This window comes from Ascaphus truei, chromosome 6 (genome assembly GCF_040206685.1).
Source record: "Ascaphus truei isolate aAscTru1 chromosome 6, aAscTru1.hap1, whole genome shotgun sequence".
Lineage (NCBI taxonomy): Eukaryota > Metazoa > Chordata > Amphibia > Anura > Ascaphidae > Ascaphus > Ascaphus truei.
Window position 1 is genome coordinate 26,842,394 of NC_134488.1, and position 22,954 is coordinate 26,865,347.

At 44.3% G+C, this 22,954-nt stretch overlaps 1 protein-coding gene across 6 annotated transcripts in view; it reads right to left on the reverse strand.

Annotated features, from left to right (window-relative positions):
* The window catches only part of SRRM1 (serine and arginine repetitive matrix 1), a 32,067-nt gene extending 11,135 nt beyond the window's left edge, over positions 1-20,932 (reverse strand). For 4 of the 6 annotated variants that reach the window (XM_075603727.1, XM_075603726.1, XM_075603725.1 and 1 more), the window contains exons 1-10: positions 20,802-20,932; positions 15,946-16,035; positions 13,853-13,975; positions 11,306-11,476; positions 9,840-9,949; positions 8,674-8,874; positions 7,531-7,719; positions 6,133-6,252; positions 3,968-4,239; positions 1,793-1,873 (exon numbers count right to left, since the gene is read on the reverse strand). In XM_075603727.1, the coding sequence (XP_075459842.1) occupies positions 1,793-1,873; positions 3,968-4,239; positions 6,133-6,252; positions 7,531-7,719; positions 8,674-8,874; positions 9,840-9,949; positions 11,306-11,476; positions 13,853-13,975; positions 15,946-16,035; positions 20,802-20,822 (1,378 nt within the window). In that variant the 5' untranslated portion in view covers positions 20,823-20,932. Of the gene's footprint in view, positions 1-1,792; positions 1,874-3,967; positions 4,240-6,132; positions 6,253-7,530; positions 7,720-8,673; positions 8,875-9,839; positions 9,950-11,305; positions 11,477-12,107; positions 12,256-13,446; positions 13,576-13,852; positions 13,976-15,945; positions 16,036-20,801 lie in introns of those variants that run through there. The other 2 variants (XM_075603728.1, XM_075603729.1) reach the window with 2 other exon arrangements.
* Positions 20,933-22,954: the final 2,022 nt, after the last annotated feature.

Sequence of the window (22,954 nt, forward strand, 5' to 3'; positions counted from 1 at the left end):
TCCTACGTGCACGCGCAGATCAGTGACTGCCTCCGCATTTATGTTTCACACCGCGAGTTTATGCGGTAGTCTGCTCGTGCTATAATATACAGGCTATAAGTGCCCCGACAGACACTACAAGCCTCCTAATGAGGAATATTTATAGGGATAGTGCTCCGAACCAGTAGAAGTATATAGTTAAGTTCCCTGCCGGTTGCGCCACTGTATATGGACGTATTAACAGCAGCCCCGGGGTTACTTTTCTTCTGTGCATCACGCAGCTATCTCCTCTGAAGTATATCATGATTCATGTATGTACTTAGGTGTCAGTGTTTCCCTGATAAGGATTTTATCTACTATCTCTGCTACCTACTGTCAGACTGCATTACCTCCGACAACTGCCACGTAGTTACTACAGGACACTACACTCCTGCAGAACAGACCTAAGCAGGTTATCTTAGGTCATTCTGACACCGTGCAAGGCACACCATTATTCACACAGAGGAGCATCAAGCTGATTGTATATAGATACCCCACTGATATATATAGTATATATGTTTTATATGTGTATCAGTGACTACTAGTCACATTACCTATTTCAACCCTTGGTTTATGCATATACTGCCATTATGTGACCAGTAGTCTCAGTACCTACCTGAGCACACCCTACAGTATTCACTTAAAACACAGGTCTACACAAGGATTTCTGTGTTTTGTTATTTGTGTGTTACCTGGATACTCCCAGTACACATAACTACGTTATTATTATTATTATCCTGAGCCTATATGGCTATCAGTACTATTGATCTACTCACCTTCAGTACGTCGTTTTCACACCCATTATTTTATATATATATATATATATGTTGCTATTAATAAAGTTTATGTTTTAATTCATTCACTCATCACCAGAGGGTGAACCTGAGTGCTACATTGGGTTCTCTCTATCGTCTACTACTTATATTAACGTCAGTTTTTCGCCTTTTTACTTTAATCTCTAGTGCCCTTATGACGTTTAGTAGGTGTCATGCGGACCAGCGAGAAGGTAACGCTTGTGGCATCCAGCAAACGGCTTCATGGGGATATTGCATTTGAACAGAAGGGCCCTCCCCGCCTATTCATCTGCAGCAACTTTACAGCCACGTGATCCAGCAACCACGACCTGCTAGGACATTGCAATCTTCTATAACAAAGTGTAATAAAGAAACCTACAGATAAACAAGACGCGTGCACACAAGGGTGTGTTTGTCACCCCCCCCCCCCAAACATTTTGGCTCTGTCTCTGCACAGAGGGCTAAACGAATTACAGGGAAATATCGCTGACATGGTTAAATCCGTTGGATGCAGTCTTAGGCCCAGATTATAGTGGCAGAGCGCCCACGACGGAGCGCATAACGTCACGTGCGCCTGCCGCTCACGCGAAATAAGCACTAGACAACTGTGATCTCAGGCACAGCGGGGAGGCGTGGCCGTGACGTCACGCGAGCGGTTCACCCTTATTGGCTGAACCGTGCATGTGACCCAGCTGTCGCGTGCCAAAGACAGAATTCTTTGTTTTACGGATAATCGCGCGGACATGCTTCTTCGCTCGCACGCTCTATGGGCGGCATCATGAGGATTCATACATTTGTTCTGAGGCGCGCAGCGTCACCACTATAATCGCGGCCTTATCTGTAGGCTCATTATGTGGTCCTTGCACAGGGCGACTTCGACAGACAAGAACAGGGAACCAAAAGGACCCCACAAAATGTATTTGCGGAGATGCCCTGCGAGTGTGCACAGGTACCCCTCTAATCTTAATGAAGAAACCTACCAGAATCTGACAAATCCACTTTTCGGGGCTTTGGGGGCGGTGACGGGGACTTTCTCTTTTCAGCAACTTTGTGTTTTGGTGCTGTAATAAAATATAAAAATCAACATCGGATACAAAAAAAACCAACAATTTTTGTCCAACCGTTGAATTGCAGCAATTCATGCACACGAGGAACACACAACAACCAGGGAGAAAAGGGCATGGGGGAATATAAATTTGATTAAAAATTAACTTAATATTATATAATAAAGCCACTGTAGAACTACATATACAATCTTAAAGAACACATCTAACAAAATTATTTAAAATTGAGGTTTAAAACGTGTAGCAGGTACAGAAACTGTAGCCTTGGTGGAGGAAATAATACCATCCTAAGTGAATAATAGACTCAAGTTGCTTATAGTGTCAGTAATAACCTGCAATAATATAGTGCATTCTTATTTTAGAAGCTGCTCTAGTGATTATTAAAGGGATACAAATAATTTCTCTCTTAAAGATTAGCTGCTCCGTTTTGACACATAAAAGAAACAAATAAAGTGGTGTTACAGGAGCGCTTCCCATGCCAGTCTCCAGCTGTATGGTCGATGGTGAAATGTCTGTGCATTGAAAGTAACCAGAGAAAGCTACACTGTGATTTCCCGAACTCTCGTTAGTTAATAAAGCTTACAACCTCACATGGTACAGCGAGTCCTCGCTTACCGACGCCGCATAACGCAGTCCGCTGGACGCATTATCCGACGTCTGACCTGATTTAATCGGGTGAGGTTCCTGCAGATAAAGGTGCATTGAAGAAGAGCTGTGTGCTTTGGGAGTCTCTGACTTCAAAGGGCCTCCAGTGGCTTTGCTGCCAAGGTGTCTGGAGATATTCAGGACTATCAAGCTGCAGAGCCATAAGGAGTGGGGATGGGCCAGATAACATTAAGTATCTGCAATCAACATCAACCCCATCTATGGGTTAGACAATGCCCAGCCATTCAGCCCTAGACTTGGTGTTGCCAGGGGGCACTCCTGCTTCCTCCCAGAGTTCCTTGCCTGTTTGTGATGGGAATTCAAACCCTATAAAGAGGCAGGTTGCCCAACCCCAATTTGTAGAGTGTCCGCTGTTCGTAGTTGGTGGTTCGTGACTAATCCAGCAAAGGAGAATTGCTAGCCAGTGTTATTCTTGGATACTTCACCCTGTTATTTTACTGTGTTATTTTTAAGTGTCATTTGTGTTACAGTATTGTGTTTGCCCGAAAGGGAATACATCATCAGTTTATTTTATCATTTTGTCCTGTTCAATCAGTGCCCAGTATATTCGGCTTGAAATAGGACTGGTCTACCGTGACACACACACATTAAAAGTAGCCAACTGTAATACATGTCGTGATAAAAGTAGAGGTATCCAAGATATCTGATGTATTAGCTAAATTCAGAAGTATCAAATAAGTAAACAAAATACATACTTAACATAATTCCAGAAAACAGATCGAGAATGTGCTAGGACATGAATAATACAAATTTAAAAAAAAGGAGGAGTATATGCTCCGTTTGCCACGGTACCAACCGGAGCTAGAGTGTAGCTACAGAGTACCCGACAGACACAGAGACGTCTCTTATTAGGGCTTAAATTCTTAGTACCATGTGAGGTTGTAAGCTTTATTAACTGATAGAGTTCGGGAAATCACAGTGTAGCTGTCTCTGGTTACTTTCAATGCACAGACATTTCACCAGAGACCATACAGCTGGAGACTGGCATGGGAAGCTGTCCTGGTAACACCACTTTATTTGTTTCTTTAATTGATTTGTGCAGTCAATTACTACTACACACTATTACTTCTGTTATATATATCAGTTGAGCTAGGAGTTTTCGCCTCCCCTTTCCCCCATATTATTTGTGCCTCACTAGGAACACACAAAGCTTATATAGATACACGTTCTTGACCCGGTCGGTATTACTAAAAACCCCAGTCATATTTGAAAAGTAACAAATTACAAACACCCAATTTTTTTTAAATATGAAATAAAAACTAACACTGCATCGTTAAGCATGTCACTACCATCGGTTCAGTTTGGTCCTGAAAGGGACGGTGAGCACCTTTTAAAGGTAGCCCACCCCACTATCACATGGACTTTCCCGCACGACCCCCTATATAATTAACAGCCCTCCCTGTGAGAATGTTGGATAAACTGTACCTGAAGCCCTAGCAGGGGACACGGAGCCTCTGCCCTTCCTGGGGCGAGAGGACTGCTGTGGAGATGGAGACCGGCGGCTTTTCATCGGTGGGCTGGGGGGCGGGGATGGCCTAAACCGTCTTCGTGGCGGACTTGCAGAGGGAGAGGAACGCCTCGGCTTGCGGGGTGGACTGGATGAGATTCTTTTGGGTTGTTTCTTTGGGGCAGGTGGTGACCGGGAGGATGACGAGGAGGAGCTGCTTCCAGACAAAGATGCTGAAGAGCGTCGTCTTCTGTAAGGCACAGAAGAGTCAGTATTTTAGGAACAACATCCAAACTTCCTTTGAGATGTCTACAAAGCCTCAATATTCCCGTAAGTAAATATTTGCTGCACCGCCTTAAAAACACGAGTAATAAATAAATAAGATGCTCTACATCAGGGGTGGGCAACTCCAGTCCTCAAGAGCCACCAACAGGTCAGTTTGTAAGGATATCCCGGCTTCGACACAGGTGGTGCAGTCGTTGACTGAGCCACCTGTGCTGAAGCAGGGACATTTTTAAAAACAGGCCTGTTGGTGGCTCGAGGACTGGAGTTGCCCACCCCTGTTGTACATCAAAACTTATCAGGAAAGACTAAAGAACCTCAACGGGTACCCACTTCCAGGAGAAGGTAGAGGGGGGGGGGGGGGGGGGGGAATACACCAGAAACGTAAAAAAAAAAATCAAGGGTTTTTAACTAGGTGAAGGAGGGAAGCGTATTTCAGGGAAAGAAATGGCGGAAGAAGGGGCCACGCTGAAGACGGAGGGTGGGATGCTCAGGAGGAAGCAAGTCATGTAAAGAGTGGCGGGAGTCAGAATAGCTTCCACGGGGTGGCAGGAAGGGAACGGAAAAATGTTTGGGATAGACAAAGCTATTCTGAATCTGAAAGGAAGCGGTGGATTAAATGGTGTTTGAGGGTCTTCAACAAATATGAACTACATAGCCCAACTCGCCTTTCCATTTTTCTATCAGACTAATTCTTTGCATGTTAGTTGCATGATTTACATTCTTTTTCAACAATTTATTCGGTCATCACACGCAAGAATAGCAATGATGCATTACCATTTAGCGTGTCATTTAGTATAAGAGTTGCAATAAAGTAAAAGTCTGCACTCCTAACATGCTCTCCTACTTTTAACAGTTGAAAAATGGAAATCTGTGCGTTAGCTTTGCAAACACGGGCCCTGCAATCATAATTTTCCATACTGCTTCTGTTAGGGGTCAATTATCGAAAACGGACAAAAGCACGTGAAATTCACACGCGACCGTGATCTCGGATGGATTGAAGATGCTAAAGATGTTTATCTGCTGTTAATGAAATCAGAATAGCTCTCAATCTTTTGAAACCATTGTTTAATCAGTTTCTGTTTTCTTCCCCCATCAGCTGGGGGACCAAATAGCTGTTACACTGAGGGACACCATGTACTCGGTATACTACCCATCCCAATGGATTACAGGAATGGGTAAACAAAACCATGCAAAAATCAAATGGACCAATGAGGCTGCAGTTACTTGTACACCTGCTTGCAAGGCTGATTCCACAAGGCCATGTTTAAAGCAGCAATCCAAGATGGCAAATGTAGCAAGTGTCTGTGTATGTACATACATGATTGAAGCAGCGGTCTCTGAAGTTGAACCCCATGAATTTCAGCTCAGGGGACCCCCTGCTTCCAGAGATACTTCCCTCCGAAGTAGGTATCGGTAACAGCTCTCCCTGGCTGCCAGGGATCACGCAATAGCCGCTGTTTACAGATTTCAGACCCTGCGGGCCAATAGGAAGCAGTGATGTCATTGGTTCGGCTTCCCATTGGCCCATGTTACGCGGGAGATTGAAACTTTAAAGCCCACCCTGCTAAAAAAAAAAAAAGAGCAGCACCCGGCACTTACTTTAGAGGTAAGTATTTCCGGAAGTAATGGGTCCCCGGAGCTGAAAGTAATGGGACTCAACTCCAGAGACTGAATATGAATATGAATATATATATATATATACAAATAAAAAGATTTCCCGCTTGGGATTGCTCCGTTCAGTGCACATTGCCTGTGGTCTTTAGATTGCATTTTGCAGAGATCTATCCGGCTATTGTAGGAACACTACAGTTTCACACACGATCACACACGATCACACAACTCAAAACTGAACGCTCACCTCCTCACTGGACTCCTGCTTCTCCTATGCCTGGGTGGGGGAGGCATGCGGCGTGGTGGACTTCTCCTCCGTGGAGACGGCCTACGCCTTGGGCTGGGCCTTCTCCTGGGTGAGTACGACCTGTTGCCAGAGAATGTAGTAAGGGACATTAGAAATGGTTCCCATTGAACGCACCAAATAACTTTCTGCATTTAAAAAAAAAAGCAGACTAGGGATTCGGGGAACTGCTCCTTTCCTGGCATCACGTTCCTGGACGACGGAGGTTTAAAGCGCTTTCCGCATATATCATTCTAACGGTTTTTGTTGATGTGGCCATTTTAAAAAGGTGTAATTCCACGCAGACGGTAATAAAACATTTTGGTTATAAAAAAATCAAAAGCTTCATTGGGTTCATTAGACTAACATATGTATGGATTGCCGCCTTTGTTTCTCTGGAAATTAATTACAAATGGGATTTCTTAGAGGCCTCTGAATGGGGGAGTGGGTTAGGCAAATTTATCCCACCATGTTCCCATTAGAGAACCAGTAAAGAGAAGGATAGCTTGTAGAACAGTGACAAAATGCAGCAGGCTGAGGAAATAAGAGCCCTCCCAAGTCTCAGCGCACCATGTACACAAACTTTTAAAAATGATTTAAAAAACACTTATAGGTGTCAAACTTCACTAAAAAATAATACATAAAAAAACGGGCCAGTCACCCAGATGTAACACTATAAAACATGCAATTCCCATGAGTCCACTTTGGTCCTAGAAAGGCGTGCCCCATTAAAAGCTCCTTTCCTGCTTTCCAGTGGGACACTTTCCTTGCAGTTTTGCAGCAGAAATGAGGAGATCAGTTTGAGAATGGCCTTGTTGGGCGGCTCTTTCCAGTTATGCACATTATGTTACTACACAACCAGAAAAGGTGCTGATATTCTTAGTTTTATTGTGGAAAACAGATTAAGCTGAAGGGACAATGTGTGGTATAAGGTGTCAGCCCTCAGAATTCTTTCCCCCAACAAGCGTTCAAGGGTGCAGGCCTAGGAAACATCAGGCTAGGAAGGGCGGGCAACTCCAGTTCTTAAGGGTCACCAACAAGTTAGGTTTTCAGGATATCCGACTGAGCTGGATTGGTGGCCGATGCGGACCGGAGTTGCCCACCCCTGGGCTAAGGTGTCTGGGTAAGAGCTAAATGGCATCAGACTCCGTACCACGTGTCTGGGAGGGACAAAAAAAAACACCCACCCCCTGGTAAGGCAAAAATAACAGGTTCCCAAAAAGAGAATTACTGCATTTAAGGGGACCAGAAACTCTTGCTCTACCTTGTGGAGGCAAAAATGGAGAGAAACCCCTAACCGTATTGGGTGCCGTGGAGGTACGAACGAGATAAACGACCAACTAGAGACTTATGGATCCTCACCTGGATCGTGATCTGTGACGCCTCCTAGGCCTGGAATGAGAGGGCGAGCGAGATTTTGACTTTGATTTAGAGCGCGAGCGGGACCTGTGCCGATGCCGCTCCTTCTCTTTAACTTTGCGGGAATTTTGCTCTGGGGACGGCTCCTTGATTTCGGGTACAGGCTCCGGATTGGGGGCCTTCAGTATGTCACTGAAAACAGAAGCAGATGTAAGAGATTGCAAAGTACATTTTTCTTTATTCTGGCAGGAAACTCATGATGTTATGTATTAGCCTTGCAGACAATGTAACCCCTCTGAGCGGCACAATACATTATTCTAACAAGAACATTTCAACGCGTGTTGCATTTATTTAAGAATTTTTAATTATCTTTGAACTTGAAAAATATCCAGCTGTACGGCCATGAACAGATGTATATGATTTTTTTAAAGCAGAAATCCAAGAACATCATTTTTTGGGGCGAATTTGTTTATTTTCAACATAGGTTTGAAGCATGGGGGGGGGGGGATCTCCACAGCAAAGCCCCATTAGTTTCAGCTTACGGGGCGCTGGTAACCACTCCACTCGCAGGGATCATGTAATGAGAGTTTCAAATCTCCTCCTCCCTGGGGGCCAATAGGAAGCCGTGACGTCATCAGGTGCGGCTTCCTATTGGGCCACGTGACGCGGGAGCTTTAAACTTTACAGACACTAGCACCCCCTTTGGAGGTCTGTATATAGGGAAGCAGGGGGTCCTCAGAGCTTACATTTACGGGGTTCAGCTCCGTGGACAAACTGCTTCAATTATGAGCAAACAAAACAAAAAAACAACGCTTGGATGGCTCCTTTCCACATTTGCAGCATTTTCTTTTTCAAAGTGCAACCATGTGCACATTATTATGATTATATAATGGGAGAAAAAGCAACCAAAAACGGGTCCATCTGCCTATGTTTTCCCCACTCCCCTATTCTTGATCCATCTAGTCTGCAACTTCTTATTTTTAGGTCGGCAATTTCTAGCCTGATCTAAAACCTCATCGGACTGTCTCAGCTGTCAAACTGCATTCATACTTGTTAATTATCTGAATATATTGTAAGTGTAACCTGTTAAATGTTTTTATTAGCTGATGAACCAAGTGTCCACCTTCTGCATTCTCTGCTCCTCACCTGGTTGATGTTGCCTCTTGTACAAAAGGTTCCTTCACATTGACCGACGGCTCTGGCTCCTGTATTTCCGGCTCTTTCTTCTCAATGACAGGGGCAGGACTGGGGCTTTTTGCCTTATGACGGGGGGAAGGAGAAGGACTTCTCTTTCTCTCCCTTCTCACTGGTGATCTCCTCCGTGGTGAAGATGATCTTGATTTGCGTCTACGGTGGAAATATAGAAGAGGATGCAAATCAATGAAAGCCGAAACAGGTTACCAATTGAATCAAGTAAAATGCATCACTAGTATATGGCCATGAACTCAATGTCATTTAGTTTGCACATGTATAGGTTTATTTATATAGCGCCCAGTGTACTTAGCGCTTTACAAAGAAACTAGAAATTATAACATAATAAGCGCAACGAAGTCAGACAATAGGAAAGGAAATTCCGGCCACGGAGAGCTTACAAGCTAAGTACACGAGTGCCTAGAAACATAAGTCTTGTGCAGCTGTTCTTAGTTTACAAGCTAAATCTATGCACTTTTTTATTTTTTTTTACACTTGTTAATCTCTAGATGCAAAAAAACAAAAACAAGATCTCTAGGACATAAAAAGCGTCTACAAATCTACAATAAATATGAAATGCCTTAGAGATTAGAAAACACGTTTCTGGCAGACTAAAGCCGGGAGGGACTCCCTCATTACCACTGGTAACTGCCTGTTTAATGCACGCGTCTCCTTGTACTGTCTTGCTAATACTGACAAGCGGTGTTTATTTTTTATATAGGGCTACCATTGTACGCAGCTAAAATTGCTGAGCTGCAACTAATGTTATACCTAGGAAACGTTATAGTGTGGGTGCGATGGGGTAATACACTTTCACAATGTACACAGAACCTCCATTTGTAAAGATGCATCTTCCCCTAGGACAGGGGGGGTCAACTCCACTCCTCAAGCCCCCCCCCCCCCCAACAGGTCAGGGGTTCAGGATATCCCTGCTTCACCACAAGTGGCTCAGACTTTAATTCAGCACAAGTAGCTCAATTAGTCCCAGCTTCAGCACAAGTGGCTCAATCAATGGCTCAGTTGAGCCACCTGTGCTGAAGCAGGGATATCCTGACCAGTTGGGGGGGGGGGGAGGAAGGGAGGGGCAACAGACAACTGAAAGCAGGGAGATAAAAGGTTACCTTCTCGGGCTTCGGGATCGATCCTTTTTATCTCTGTCTTTGTCCTCCTTGTCCCTTTTGTCCTTGTCATCATCTTGTTTCTTTAAAGATGCCAACTTCTCTTGTTCGATCTGAAAACCAAGTGCGGAAGAAGTGTGACGAGCAGCCACATTGTGGTATATGCAGCCACATTGTGGTACATGCAGAACGACCGTTGTACCCATAATACCAATTTTGAACCATCTCCATTTGCAATAGGAAAACTAATACAATACTAGTTAAAAAAAAATCCGCACAACAAAACAATAGAATTCAAACCATGATTGCCTCACCACTGATGACTGGCACTATTTTTTCACTTGAAACAGATGGCTATCTTATCTCCATAGGATAAAAATTAGGCCTCGGATATAGGAGGGGGGCGTTCCTAGTGACGTCACGGAGCTGGTTCGCATTCATTGGGCGAACCGCTCACGCGACCGGCCTGTCGCGCCAAGAAATCAGTTTCAATTGATTTATTGCGCAACGCGCGCCCCCTCCCACTTCCGACTGCACGCCGCATGGACGCGATCACTGCCTTAAGGCAGTCTGATCGCTCAGCGTGCGGACGCACTGCAGCACCATGGCCCTAGCCTCACTGAGGAGCAGCCTTTTGTTCACGCCGCACGTGCATTCAGCACGCAGCCTTAGAAAGCCAAGAGTAGTGTGTACACACACACACACACCTCCGAGACCCTCCAGGTTCCCAAGATACTTATTTGTTTAGTTATTAGCGTTACTTAATGGAAATTTAAATGGTCGTCTATTAGGAAGCCGCAATATCACCCCCTCCCCTCCCCCCATGTTGCGGTTTCCTATTGGCCAGTGAACTGTCAGCCATTTTGACTTTTCTAAAGTGAAAGAAAACCCCTGGCGAAGAAAGTGGTATGTATCTCTGGAACTAAGGAGGGTGGGGTGGGGAGAGGAGGCGAGTCTGCTGATCTAAAAATAGCACAGTGTAGCTCCAGATGACCCTCAATCTGTAAAAAGAGAATAGGGATCATTTAAAAGGCAAAATAATGTTCTTAGCCTTGTGGTTTGTATTTCTTTGTACACGTGTAGGTCTCCGAATTCACATCCTGCCTACTTCAACAGTCCTAATGGATTGGATTAAGGCCCATGTGTATATGAACTTGAATGGACTGTAATAGGCCTGTCAGCGCTGGAAGGTGCCTTATGGCCAAAAACTGCTTAGTAAACCTGGCCCTTCATCTATCTAGAGACTGCATCTAGCCAGCAGGAAACTATCTGAAAAACCTGGCCCCGGGTTAATCCTTCAAACACAACTAAACTGCTACACTGCAAAGTCACCCAAACCAATGGACAGCCGTCAAGATGGACTCCCATAGGTCTCCAAAGATGTTTTTGCAGGATGCAAAAACTAGGACAGCACCCGTCACCTAATAATTACCGATCAATATAAACAATCCGCTCACGCGTGCCTGTACCTGTCTTTGTTTTATCTCCTCTTTCTTCAGTTCCAAAAATGCAGAGGGAATGCCAGCGATGTTTTCTTGGGCACTCAGCAGCAGGGGCCACAGTTCTCCCATGAACTCCCTGGCATTTTTGCCATTTAGGAAACCGGTCAGGTTAATCTGCATCATTTTGGAGTCGGGGTTCTGTGAAGAGAGAGAACAGGAAGATTTACAGGTGAGTCACAAAACATTTGGTTCTTTGATACAGGTTGCAAACATCTACTATAGGATATATGACTACATTTGCACGTCGTGTGAAATTGATACGCTTTCCCTACGATTTTGCTGCTTAGCTCTTGCAAAGACCGAATCGCTTTCCTTACCAGGTGGCCTGTTAATCCTTTGTGGATTTTGCCATTTTTGGACCGTGGAGTTATGTTGATAGAATGTAGTCTACTTGACTATGACTTAGAAGAACCTACCCCAAAACCTTTAATAATTACATGAAAAGTGCATTGTGCTGCGTAGTCTATCCTTAATCAAACAATGTAGAAAATCATACACTGAAAAGGCTATGAAGTATGCTTCCAACAGGACAAAACAAAAAATATATATATATCTGCATGCATGGACCTACTACAGAACACTAAAAAGTGCTAAGAAAGGGTCCACCCTGACTACACTTACAGTATAGTTAACACGTGAAAAACACGCCTAGTCCACAAAGGGTTTAAGGGCCGAGTCAATGTAACTGGGCAGTTGTAAAGTTCTAAAGCTCATAGTCAAGCAATACGATCCATGTAACAAGCACAGCTCAACAGCACAAAGCAAGTACAGGTTCCAGAAGTCTTCAGCCTCTTCACGGAAACCATGGGGGGGTTTTGGGTATCTCCAAGTCCCCTGTAGAGAAAGATGTTCGCTTGGCTTGCTTCCGATTGCCTACAGCAACTCAACCACCTTGAGTTTAATGTTATATCATTTATCTAAATTGCAAAAGACGAACAAGCAATAATGAGTACATAGCCACAAATATAATATTTATTAAAGTTCTAAGCTTTAATCTCATGCTTTGCATTACAATGGGGAGTTAAACACAGCATATTTTTTCATTCGCGTTCTTTTCTTTCTGCAAAACGTTTTATTGAATCTACACAGCCGTTATATTTAGACATTTCACTTAAAAACTGGTAGAGTGGTATGTAGTTCCAGGCTGTAAAATGGGAGTGAAAAGGAGATGGCCACAAAGCAGACCCAAGGGCAATTATTGGCACAATTTTACAGTCAAGAGCTGCATGACACTAAATGCTCAGAAGTTCTAGTTACTTGGGCCACTTAAATATGCAGAGCAAACTGCAACTGTTCCAGGTGCCTCTGGTCCAACCAGCTGTAACAGTAGTGGGGTTTAGGGTAGATGAGACATCTGCAGTTTGCTGCGTATTTCTGCTTTATGTTTAGAGCACACAGTGCCATGTTCCAGATGGATAAGTATAGCGATCAACTACGGAGTAGATGTCACTGCTGCTTTAATGAAAGCCCCAAAAGGCTTAAAGCCTCAGAATAGGTTGTAGCAACACCTCAGAACTGCAAATCATTTCAATCCCAGGAGCAGTTAAATAGTCAACTACTCTGTTGAGACAAAAACATTTTTTTTTTTAAAAGCATTAACATGTGAAATCACAATGCAAAGAGTAATGCAAATATCGCTGAGGTGTAATCAGTGCCAAACTATCCAGTTTAAATACAAAATCATGAAGTATTTCAGGCACACAAATAAGGCATACCCCACCCCTCAAAAACAACAAAAACTGGACATGGGGTGTTACACTCAGTCCTCAACGGCCACCAACAGGCCAGGTTTTAAGGATTCCTGATTCACCACAGATGGCTCAATCGTTCGACAGCCACTCGTGCTGAAGTAGGGATATCCGTAAAACCTGGCCTGTTGGTGGCCCTTGAGGACCGAGTGTGACACCCCTGCACTAGCCTGATGTCATAAGTTTAACCTGAGTGTTTACAACTACAAGCTTGCCTTTCCCAGCCACCCACTGCGCTTCTCGCTTACTAAACCGGGTGGCAATCATTGTAAGATTAGGGTAACTCTTTGGCTTAAGTGTACTACAAATCAATTGTATTTTGCTTTTTTTTGTTTGGGTCGGCCACTGTACACAACTCACCTCCAAACACACACTGCATCATCAAGAGAGTTGGGTCAGAGCGACAATGGACACTCACTCTGCTGTGCCCTAATAAGGTGATGGTGCTATACTTCAGACGCAAGGAATAACTTCCATTTTGGTTCAGGCCTTTTAAATCATAAATCACATCATCATTAGAAAACTGTGGTCTAACTTATCACGTCACAGCAACATTAAAACAATAACTGCTTGCCTCAAATGTACCCTGCATAAGACGTACCTTCACTAAACTTCATTCACCTTTACATTTTTCTCTCTCTCCCTTTCTAAAATGTGAACGTTTGTCACAAAATACATGCTAATACAAAAGCATTGCTGTAGCAGTGGTGTCTCGCATAGGAAATCAGTAACATTTAGGCTCAAAATCTTCTTCAGTGGGTATTACCTTAACTTCCAGCTGGTTGAAAATAAAGTCAATAACGACGTCATCTTCGAATCCCAGGATTTCGGTCACGCGCTTAGTAATCCACGGCTTGATGACTTCCAGGTTTACTTTGATCATATCCACCTGGTTCCAAAAGAGATTGGATGCACACATTAAAAGCTAGAAGCAAAACGTGGACATGTTTACATTTTTCTTAAAAATATGTCTATCGTTCAAGGCAGCGGTGGTCAGGTTTTCAGGATATCCCTGCTTCAGCAAAGGTGGCTCAGTCAAAGACCGAGTCTCTGATTGAGCCACCTGTGCTCAAGCAGAGACTGAGCCTCCTGTACTGAAGCAGTTATATCCTGAAAATGGACCGGTTGGTGGCCCCCACTCTAGTTTAAGTATGGACCCGCTTTTTGTTGTCTATTCCATCAACTTGACCAATAAAAATGGCGTAAATGCCTTTATATTTATATGATTCTATTAAACCAGATGTAGTATTAACGCAGCAATAATGCCCCCATCTCTTACACACCTACCACATTTTTTTTACAGGATAGGAATTAAGTGTCCCACCTGGAGCTGAATTGTGCTATTTTTAGCTCCAGTGACCCATCCCGGTTTCCGGTCTACATACCAGTTAAGTTGCATGGTTTAAAATCTTTTTTCAGAGGAAACAAAATGGCTGCCAAAATCTCTGGCCAATAGGACGCGGCAATGTTATCAGTTGTCGTTTCCTATTGGTCGACTATTTAAATCCCCTTTAAAAACCAGGAAGTAATACTGGGAAGTATCTTGTGAACCGGTGGGTCCCCCGCGCTAAAAACAGCGTGGTGCCGCTCAGGATTAACTCCCACTTCCAATCTCACATTAAGGAAAAAAATAAAAAAGGAAGGAGGGAGTAGATGGGGGAGAGGGGGGTTGAAGGAGGGAGTAGATGGGGGAGGGGGGTTGTGGGATGGCTTGAATGTTCCCCACCCCCCTTTTGTTGTTCAAATGGAAAGCAGGTGTTTCCAGGAACTGAACCCCTTTAATATCAGCTCCAGTAACCCATTGGTTCCCAAGATACATAGCTATATAAAGCTGGCACCAATACCGTCCCCTCCAGGGAAAACAAAATGGGCGTTTATATCTCCAGTGTTACGAGGGTCAATAGGAAGCTGTGCCATCATGTGCGCGTACCAGTGCTAGCTTTACGTATGCATCTTGGGATGCAGGGGTGGGGGGGTGAACGGTACCTTTAAGGTTTTATTGCAGAATCTAGTTTACTAGATCTGTGTCTGACATCTAGACTGAACTAATTTGAACTCTTAGGCCTTGACCCCGCTGCCTACTATAGCATCCGCTGTGGGGGACGCTGCACGGACGAGAGCCCTCCCCTCAATGGCGCCGGGCCCGCTGCGAGGGGGGGCCGCAGCGCTGGGGCGAGAGCTGCTCTCAATAGAATTGAGAGCAGGACTCGCGTCGAGCGATACGGCACGCCCCCCGGCGGTTCAGCCAATGAGGGCGAACCTGCCGGGAGATGTCATGGCCACGCCCCCCGGTCTCTTCCTGCAGTGAGCTGCAGACCGGGTAATCGGCTGCACGCGCCGCCAATCTCGCGGGCGCGCGTTGCAGCGGAGATACCGGGGCCTTAGCCTTACACAAAGCTCAAATTTAAGACTCATTCAAGGAAGAGGTGTCAGACACCCTCACGCAATAAGTCTTTAAAAAGAAAATAAATGTTAACCGGCCCCCGTAAATCTGCAATCCTTTAATTTCCCTTTAAAATGGTAATATATGTGGAGGAGTTGTAATTGTTTTTTTCCCCCACAGTAAATGCACAAGTGTCAATCAAGTGTTCAATTCTTGGCTCTCCAAGTCAGTCAGAGAACGAAGCAGAGGAAAGGGTGAGACTAGGACAAAAGGGAGCTAGAGTCAAACGCCTCCCATGTTTCAGCTCATCACATTACAAGAACTTTGCTAAATTCATTGAAAGACCCGTTGCAATATAGCAGCCTGTTTTACCAACAAAGGCCTGAACAAAATCAATGTATTTATTTATCACCTATACATCTGTGCAGACCATATACAGCCAACATCTCAGAAGTTTGTATGTATTACAACTTTACCTTCTTTTCTAGGCATTCTGCAAATTTCAGTTGCTTCAAGAGCTTCTTCTGCTTGTTGCTGAATCGGTTATCCTGCTCCGCACTTGTCCCCTGCAGGTTGGAAGTAAAGAGAAATGCATGAGCATAAAAGTAGAGCGAGCAAATTATGCCATGCAAGAGTCAAAAGTACACACTGGGCGATTAGAAAGGGAGGCAAAATATGTATATTTGATAAATATTAATTCAAAAAAACAAAACAATTTCACTCAAGTCATTGTAACCTACCTCCTGCCGTGGAACAAGGAAAACACAATCATCCCTCACTCTCTGTTACCTCGGTCCATTATTTGCCTCAACTATATACTGTACATGGTTTCTCATGAACACTTGAAAAAGCAGTTTTTCCCTTTTTACAGGTTGGGAGCTAATAACCAGATCCAAAGACACACCCCCTTGCAGGAACTGGCAGAGTGTGCAGGGGTCAAGATAACAATTTAAGGTCATAAAAACCACACAGATACTACTGGATCACATCAACCTTATTTACTGTAGTCTATTTACCCATCAACCCTAAATATTTCAACCCAAGCATTTAATTTAAAAAAACCACTTTGCTCGTGTGCCAATTATGCCTCATCAGGTATTGACAGACAAATTTGAGAACTGGAATACAGACGTGTGAGTTTAAAGGCTGTAAAAGCACTCAAAAACATTGCTTCAACACTACAAACGTCCGCTCAGATATTTCAGCATCCTGTGCTGGATTCCAAACAGATACGGTCGTATAGCGGTTGTTCACCGAGCATTCTCTACTCTAACTTCCAAGGCACATGAAGTTTATATGTGTGTGAAATGGGGTTTAACCAAATGTGGCGCTCATATATATATATGATAGTGATGCTTAACATAGAAAAAACTAAATACATGTGATACACATAATATAATAAATGGTGATACTTATACAAACGTCGGATTGCTTTCTCATCCTCGTGGCAAGTGGAGAGGGGGGTCATTGGGAAGCGCATACCATGTTGAAACAAAAAAACAAGTGCTTATAGTGCAATATTGTAAAGTCAATGACGTGAAGATAAACTGCTAGCTAAGATGTATACACAGAATACTCACAAACGTGAGGTGGATGAAGGCACATAAAGGTACCTTTAAGGAATGGCTGCAATCCGTGCATACGGGATATCACCAGACCGGTACTATCCACACTGGACCTTAGGATAAGAGGATACTGGACATAGTGTAGACTGTATAACACATTTAATATGGGTAAAATGAAATCCAATCAACTCACATGGTGTGTAAGATAAAAAAGCATTTAGATCACACATGGATCTCCGCAATCTCTGCAACCGGGTGAGTCTTCTCTCAACTCTCCCTCTGTGCTGGCGTGCGTGTCACGAATGCGTATCACCGGCAGCCGGAAGTGACGACATCCGCATCCAGAGGTTCCGGTTGGTGTAAACGACGTCACTCTACGCGTTTCACCTTCTCGGTTTCTTCAGGAGAACCTCTGGATGCGGATGTCGTCACTTCCGGCTGCCGGTGATACGCATTCGTGACACGCACGCCAGCACAGAGGGAGAGTTGAGAGAAGACTCACCCGGTTGCAGAGATTGCGGAGATCCATGTGTGATCTAAATGCTTTTTTATCTTACACACCATGTGAGTTGATTGGATTTCATTTTACCCATATTAAATGTGTTATACAGTCTACACTATGTCCAGTATCCTCTTATCCTAAGGTCCAGTGTGGATAGTACCGGTCTGGTGATATCCCGTATGCACGGATTGCAGCCATTCCTTAAAGGTACCTTTATGTGCCTTCATCCACCTCACGTTTGTGAGTATTCTGTGTATACATCTTAGCTAGCAGTTTATCTTCATGTCATTGACTTTACAATATTGCACTATAAGCACTTGATTTTTTTGTTTCAACATGGTATGCGCTTCCCGATGACCCCCCTCTCCACATGAAGTTTATATGGTGTCGGACATAACGGCATATCTGAACTCATGCAACAAGTGTTTATCTTTACTCTGCCAATCCGAGGCAGTATACAATGGAGGCTTTTTGATGGTCTAGGTGTTGTATGTATTGTTGTTACGTCTGGTACGATTGCGTGCATATATTAATTAACAGGTTTAAACAAATACACACCATAGTAATGCACTCTGACTAATGTTATGACATTATTAACCCTATGTACGGGTTCAGACATATACGACAGAAAGAATATGCTATTAACTGTGTATTGCTCTAGTAAAATTACATACATTTATGTTTGAAGTAGTTGCTAGCATCTACAGGTCACAAAATACAATACCTGATCCTGTATGCATTACTAGCAAGAACATTCAACATCAACTGTAACAGTATCATAGTACCGATCTGTATCTTATACTAAACCCAATAGGTTAATGTGGATAATACATTCACATAGACCCTACCTATTTAGTTACTAATACTAAGGAGCCGTCCGATCTGGGGATTTTAACATTATTGTATATATAATTTTATCTTCGTCGCTGTTATCTATATTTAAAACTTTATTATTTTAAGTCCACTAAGTAGATACCCACTCTAGTGTGTCATTTTGAGGGGAGTAGTTTGTTATCCATCCTAATGGGGCATATGATTTCCCTGACTATTACAGTCTACCAATACTATCAACTCTGAGTGTAGAAAGTTTGGGATCTTGTGCAAGCAGTTGTTTTACACCTTTGTTGTTCAACATTACAAAGTAAAGACAAAAATGGCTTAAAAACACTTCTATTTAATTTTTTTAAAAATAATAATAAATACAACTATCACCCAATTAACTAATGCAACACGATTGTGCCGTTAGTTTACGTTGATCCATGGGGGGGGGCTCCATGGGGAGGGGGGGGGGGCCTCTCCCCACATTAAATTCCAAGCACACGGCTGGGGACTGGAATAGTAAGGTTTGAAAAAGCGATGCGCGAGTTATCTGTTGGCAACACTTCATGTACAACTCGGACAACAGCAACAGGTGCCATCTGTAACAGTACACAACAATGGCGCACACTATTGGAGCCATAGTAATATTAAGACAGTAGATACTCAGCTCTAGCCACTTCAAGTGGGAATATGGGCATTACTTTTATTCCACATGGTAGCCTCAAGAGGGAAGGGACATATCCTTATGCAACTTCCAAATAAGTTAACAGAGATACTCTATGAGCATATAAAGGCACAACGAGTCTACCTATATTAGGCTGGAACCGAATCCAAAAGTTTATGCTTTCAAGGCCTAAAGTTTAGCCACCACTTACCAAATCCCATAGGTGGAAGCTTAATATGTATAATTTTACAATGTAAACTGACTAAATAAACCTTCACTTTTATACTGTCTAGATTGCCGCTGTTAATATCTAAACCCAGTCAAACTTGACTCAATATTCTCACTTCTTAAACCTTTACTTTAATCATCTTAACTTTTCATGCTCAACTTCCACCAGTTCAAAAGGACAACAGGGTGCGAGTATTTAAAAATTATCAACCAATTGATTATTTTTTTTCAAACATATGTTCACTTTATTCTGGGTCCTCAGTCAGAACCTATGGGGACTACAAACATATATTCTAGTGCCCATAGGGACCTGGCACATTGCAGTTGGCAGCCAGTTTGAAATCATGGGACATACACAACACTATACATAAATTGTCACACACCCATATATTTTTAAATACAGTGAGGATATGGACCTTGCATATTGCAGTTGGAATTCAGAGTTTAAGGCCCTGGGGCACATATACTGTACATACATACAGTGAGAGGATCCCTAGCAATCCCATAAGTGTGGTTTATTGGGTTCAAAATGCACACATGCCAGTTGTTTTGGTTCACACGTGAAGAAGGTACCCCATTGGACCGAAACGTAGAGCACGTGTGCATTTTGGATACAATAAACCACTTTTATCTGATAATCTGTTGTACTGTCCTGGTATATTGAATCTCCAGGGACCCTCACAGACTAACAATTTACCCTTTACAGTGCATTACACTCGCCTCAGTTGCAGGTGTGTGTGTATATAATACATATATACACACACACACGCACACCTTTAATATCTCTCATCTACAGTTTGAGGCCATGGGGCACACACTATCGTTTACATACATTTTCCGATACAGTGACAATAGAGACCTTGCATATTGTAGTGGGGAGTCACAGTGAGACTTAAGGATACAAATATATAGTTAAGTTCACAGACCTAGTATATTGCTTTTGGCTGCCACAATGCAAGGTCATGGGGCATGGCCAACACTATCGTACACATTATTATTTCCCGATACAGTGAGGATAGGGCCTCCGCATCTTGTCAGTGGCCATGGGGCACAAATATACACACACACACACACACACTATATATATATATATATATATATATATATATATATATATATATATATACAGACCAAAATAATATATATATACACACATAAATAATTATATATATATATATATATATATATATATATACATACACACACACACACATTTAGTGTTCAGAGATCTCCACGCATATTGTTCTGGGCTGCAAGAGTTTGAGGCCTAGGGGCACGTGACCCTTACAACACACAGTTTCCCGCCGGGGCCTCGCGCACTGTGCACGGGAAGACATGGCCCCCGTCACGCGGCAGACAGTGTGCCCAGCGCTGGGGCAGAGCGCACGCAGGCGGGACGGAGTAACCCAGAGAGCAGGCCGCGGCCTACGGCGAGAGGCCCAAGCATACAGCCCACTACTGGGGGGGACCTCCCCCACGTCTCTCCCCCCTCCTCCCTTCCCCCCCACCGCTGCCCCCTGCACCCCCAGTCTCTCCTTCCCGCCCGTTACTTACGCGGAAAAAACCCGCGTCCATCTTTGCCTCGCACGATCGCTCTCCTCCTCCTCCTCGCGCAGCTCTCTCTGCTTCCCACAAGGCAGCGCGCGGCGGGAAGGGGGAAGTGGGCGGGGCGTCCCGAGAGCGAGACTCCGGGCTGAGGGGGAGGGAGGAATTCAGTCACGTGAGAGGGGGAGGGAAAAAGGCGGGACCTGACGTCAGCACGCGCAGAGTGTCGTGGGAGTTGTAGTCCGCAGAAAGGTGTTGATAATAAGATGTGTGTCTACCACATGACATAGCACACCCTTCAACATTTGCCATATTATAATGGGTACACATTCGTCTGTTACACACCACTCATTAGACCCCCCAACAACACTTATAAGACCCCACTAACATCCCTTATAAGACCTCCCCAACACCCCTTATAAGACCTCCCCAACACCCCTTATAAGACCCCCCAACACCCCTTATAAGAACCCCCCCCAACACCTCACATAAGACCACCCCTATCACTCCTCATAAGAGCCCAAACACCCCTTATAAGACACCTCAAGAGATCCCCCATACATCCCTTATAAGACCCCCCTATCACCTATAGGCCTGGGTCCCCCTGGTCCCCTGTTTGTCCCATAACCTTTCCATAGTGCCGTAGCACGTGAAACGTACGTCGGTTATGGTGACGTCAGGTCTGTGACGCGCACCCGGAGAGACGGCGTTCTCATGATTGACTTTGAAATGAGGGGCTATGAAGATACGGTTGTATAACGCGATATACTGAGAGATGTCTATCACTCCTACCACATTTACATAGCACTGCGAATACACGCTACTCTACTTATTACCACACCTAGTAACTTCCATTGAGAACCCTACTATTGATGCATGATATTGGAGGGATTTTGCCAATTCTGGCATAGCTCCTATATGTGCATTCTTTGACTAGCCATGTGGTTTTCTGGATGTGATTACTCTTAGGCCTCATAGAGTTAAGTGACTTGCATTTCTACTGTGTGGTCATATGTGCATCTGTGGTAATATTCATTGTATTGGGGGGAAATGTATACCTATGACCTCTCATATACACAGGTATACATCATACCTAGGGAATTTTTTCCTGTATCCTATACTGCATTACTCATTGCTGAGTGTATGAATATACTAGTATACTACCTCCCATTCCCCTCATTCCTATGTAGGACAATTACTCCTAATAGTAGAGTATATATAGCTTATACTCTACCTACCTATTGCCGTCTCTCCCATTGGGGATTTTAAACCATTGTGTATATATATATATATATATATATATATATATATATATATACAGTGCTCGACAAACCCGGTCGCCAACTCGCCAGCTGCGATCGGAAATTGGCTCGTGGCCAGTAACATTTCCCCTGCTCTGCAAAAAAAAAAAAAATCCGCTGCTCGGAAAAAAAAAAAAATCCCCTGCTCGGAAAAAATAAATAAAAAAATTCCTCTAGCTGATTGGCTGTGACGCGGGATGGAGCTGCCAGGACTTAAAACTGCCCTTCCTTCTCTGCACGGGGGAGAGGTGTGTGCGTGCGTCTGCTCCTCCTCCTCCTTTATACTGAATATCCTCCTGTATAATTGTGTCAGCTCCTGCACTGATCCGGTCATGGAGGATTTTGGACAGATGTGGAGGTGGGTGGAATGAAATGCAATTTAAATACACTGTTTCTCCTTCCCCCACTGTTCCCGCTGCCCGCACGGGCTGGAAGGTAATGGCGCGGGTGTTTCTCCTTCCCCCCCCCTCTCCCGCTGCCCGCGCGGGCTGGAAGGTAATGGCGCTGGTGATTTTCCTTTCCCCCCCCTCTCCCGCTGCCCGCGCGGGCTGGGAGGTAATGGCGCTGGTGATTTTCCTTCCCCCCCCCTCTCCCGCTACCCGCGCGGGCTGGAAGGTAATGGCGCTGGTGATTTTCCTTCCCCCCCCTCTCCCGCTACCCGCGCGGTCTGGAAGGTAATGGCGCGGGTGATTTTCCTTCCCCCCCCCCTCTCCCGCTGCCCGCGCGGGCTGGAGGGTAATGGCGCTGGTGATTTTCCTTCCCCCCCCCTCTCCCGCTACCCGCGCGGTCTGGAAGGTAATGGCGCTGGTGATTTTCCTTCCCCCCCCCCTCTCCCGCTACCCGCGCGGTCTGGAAGGTAAT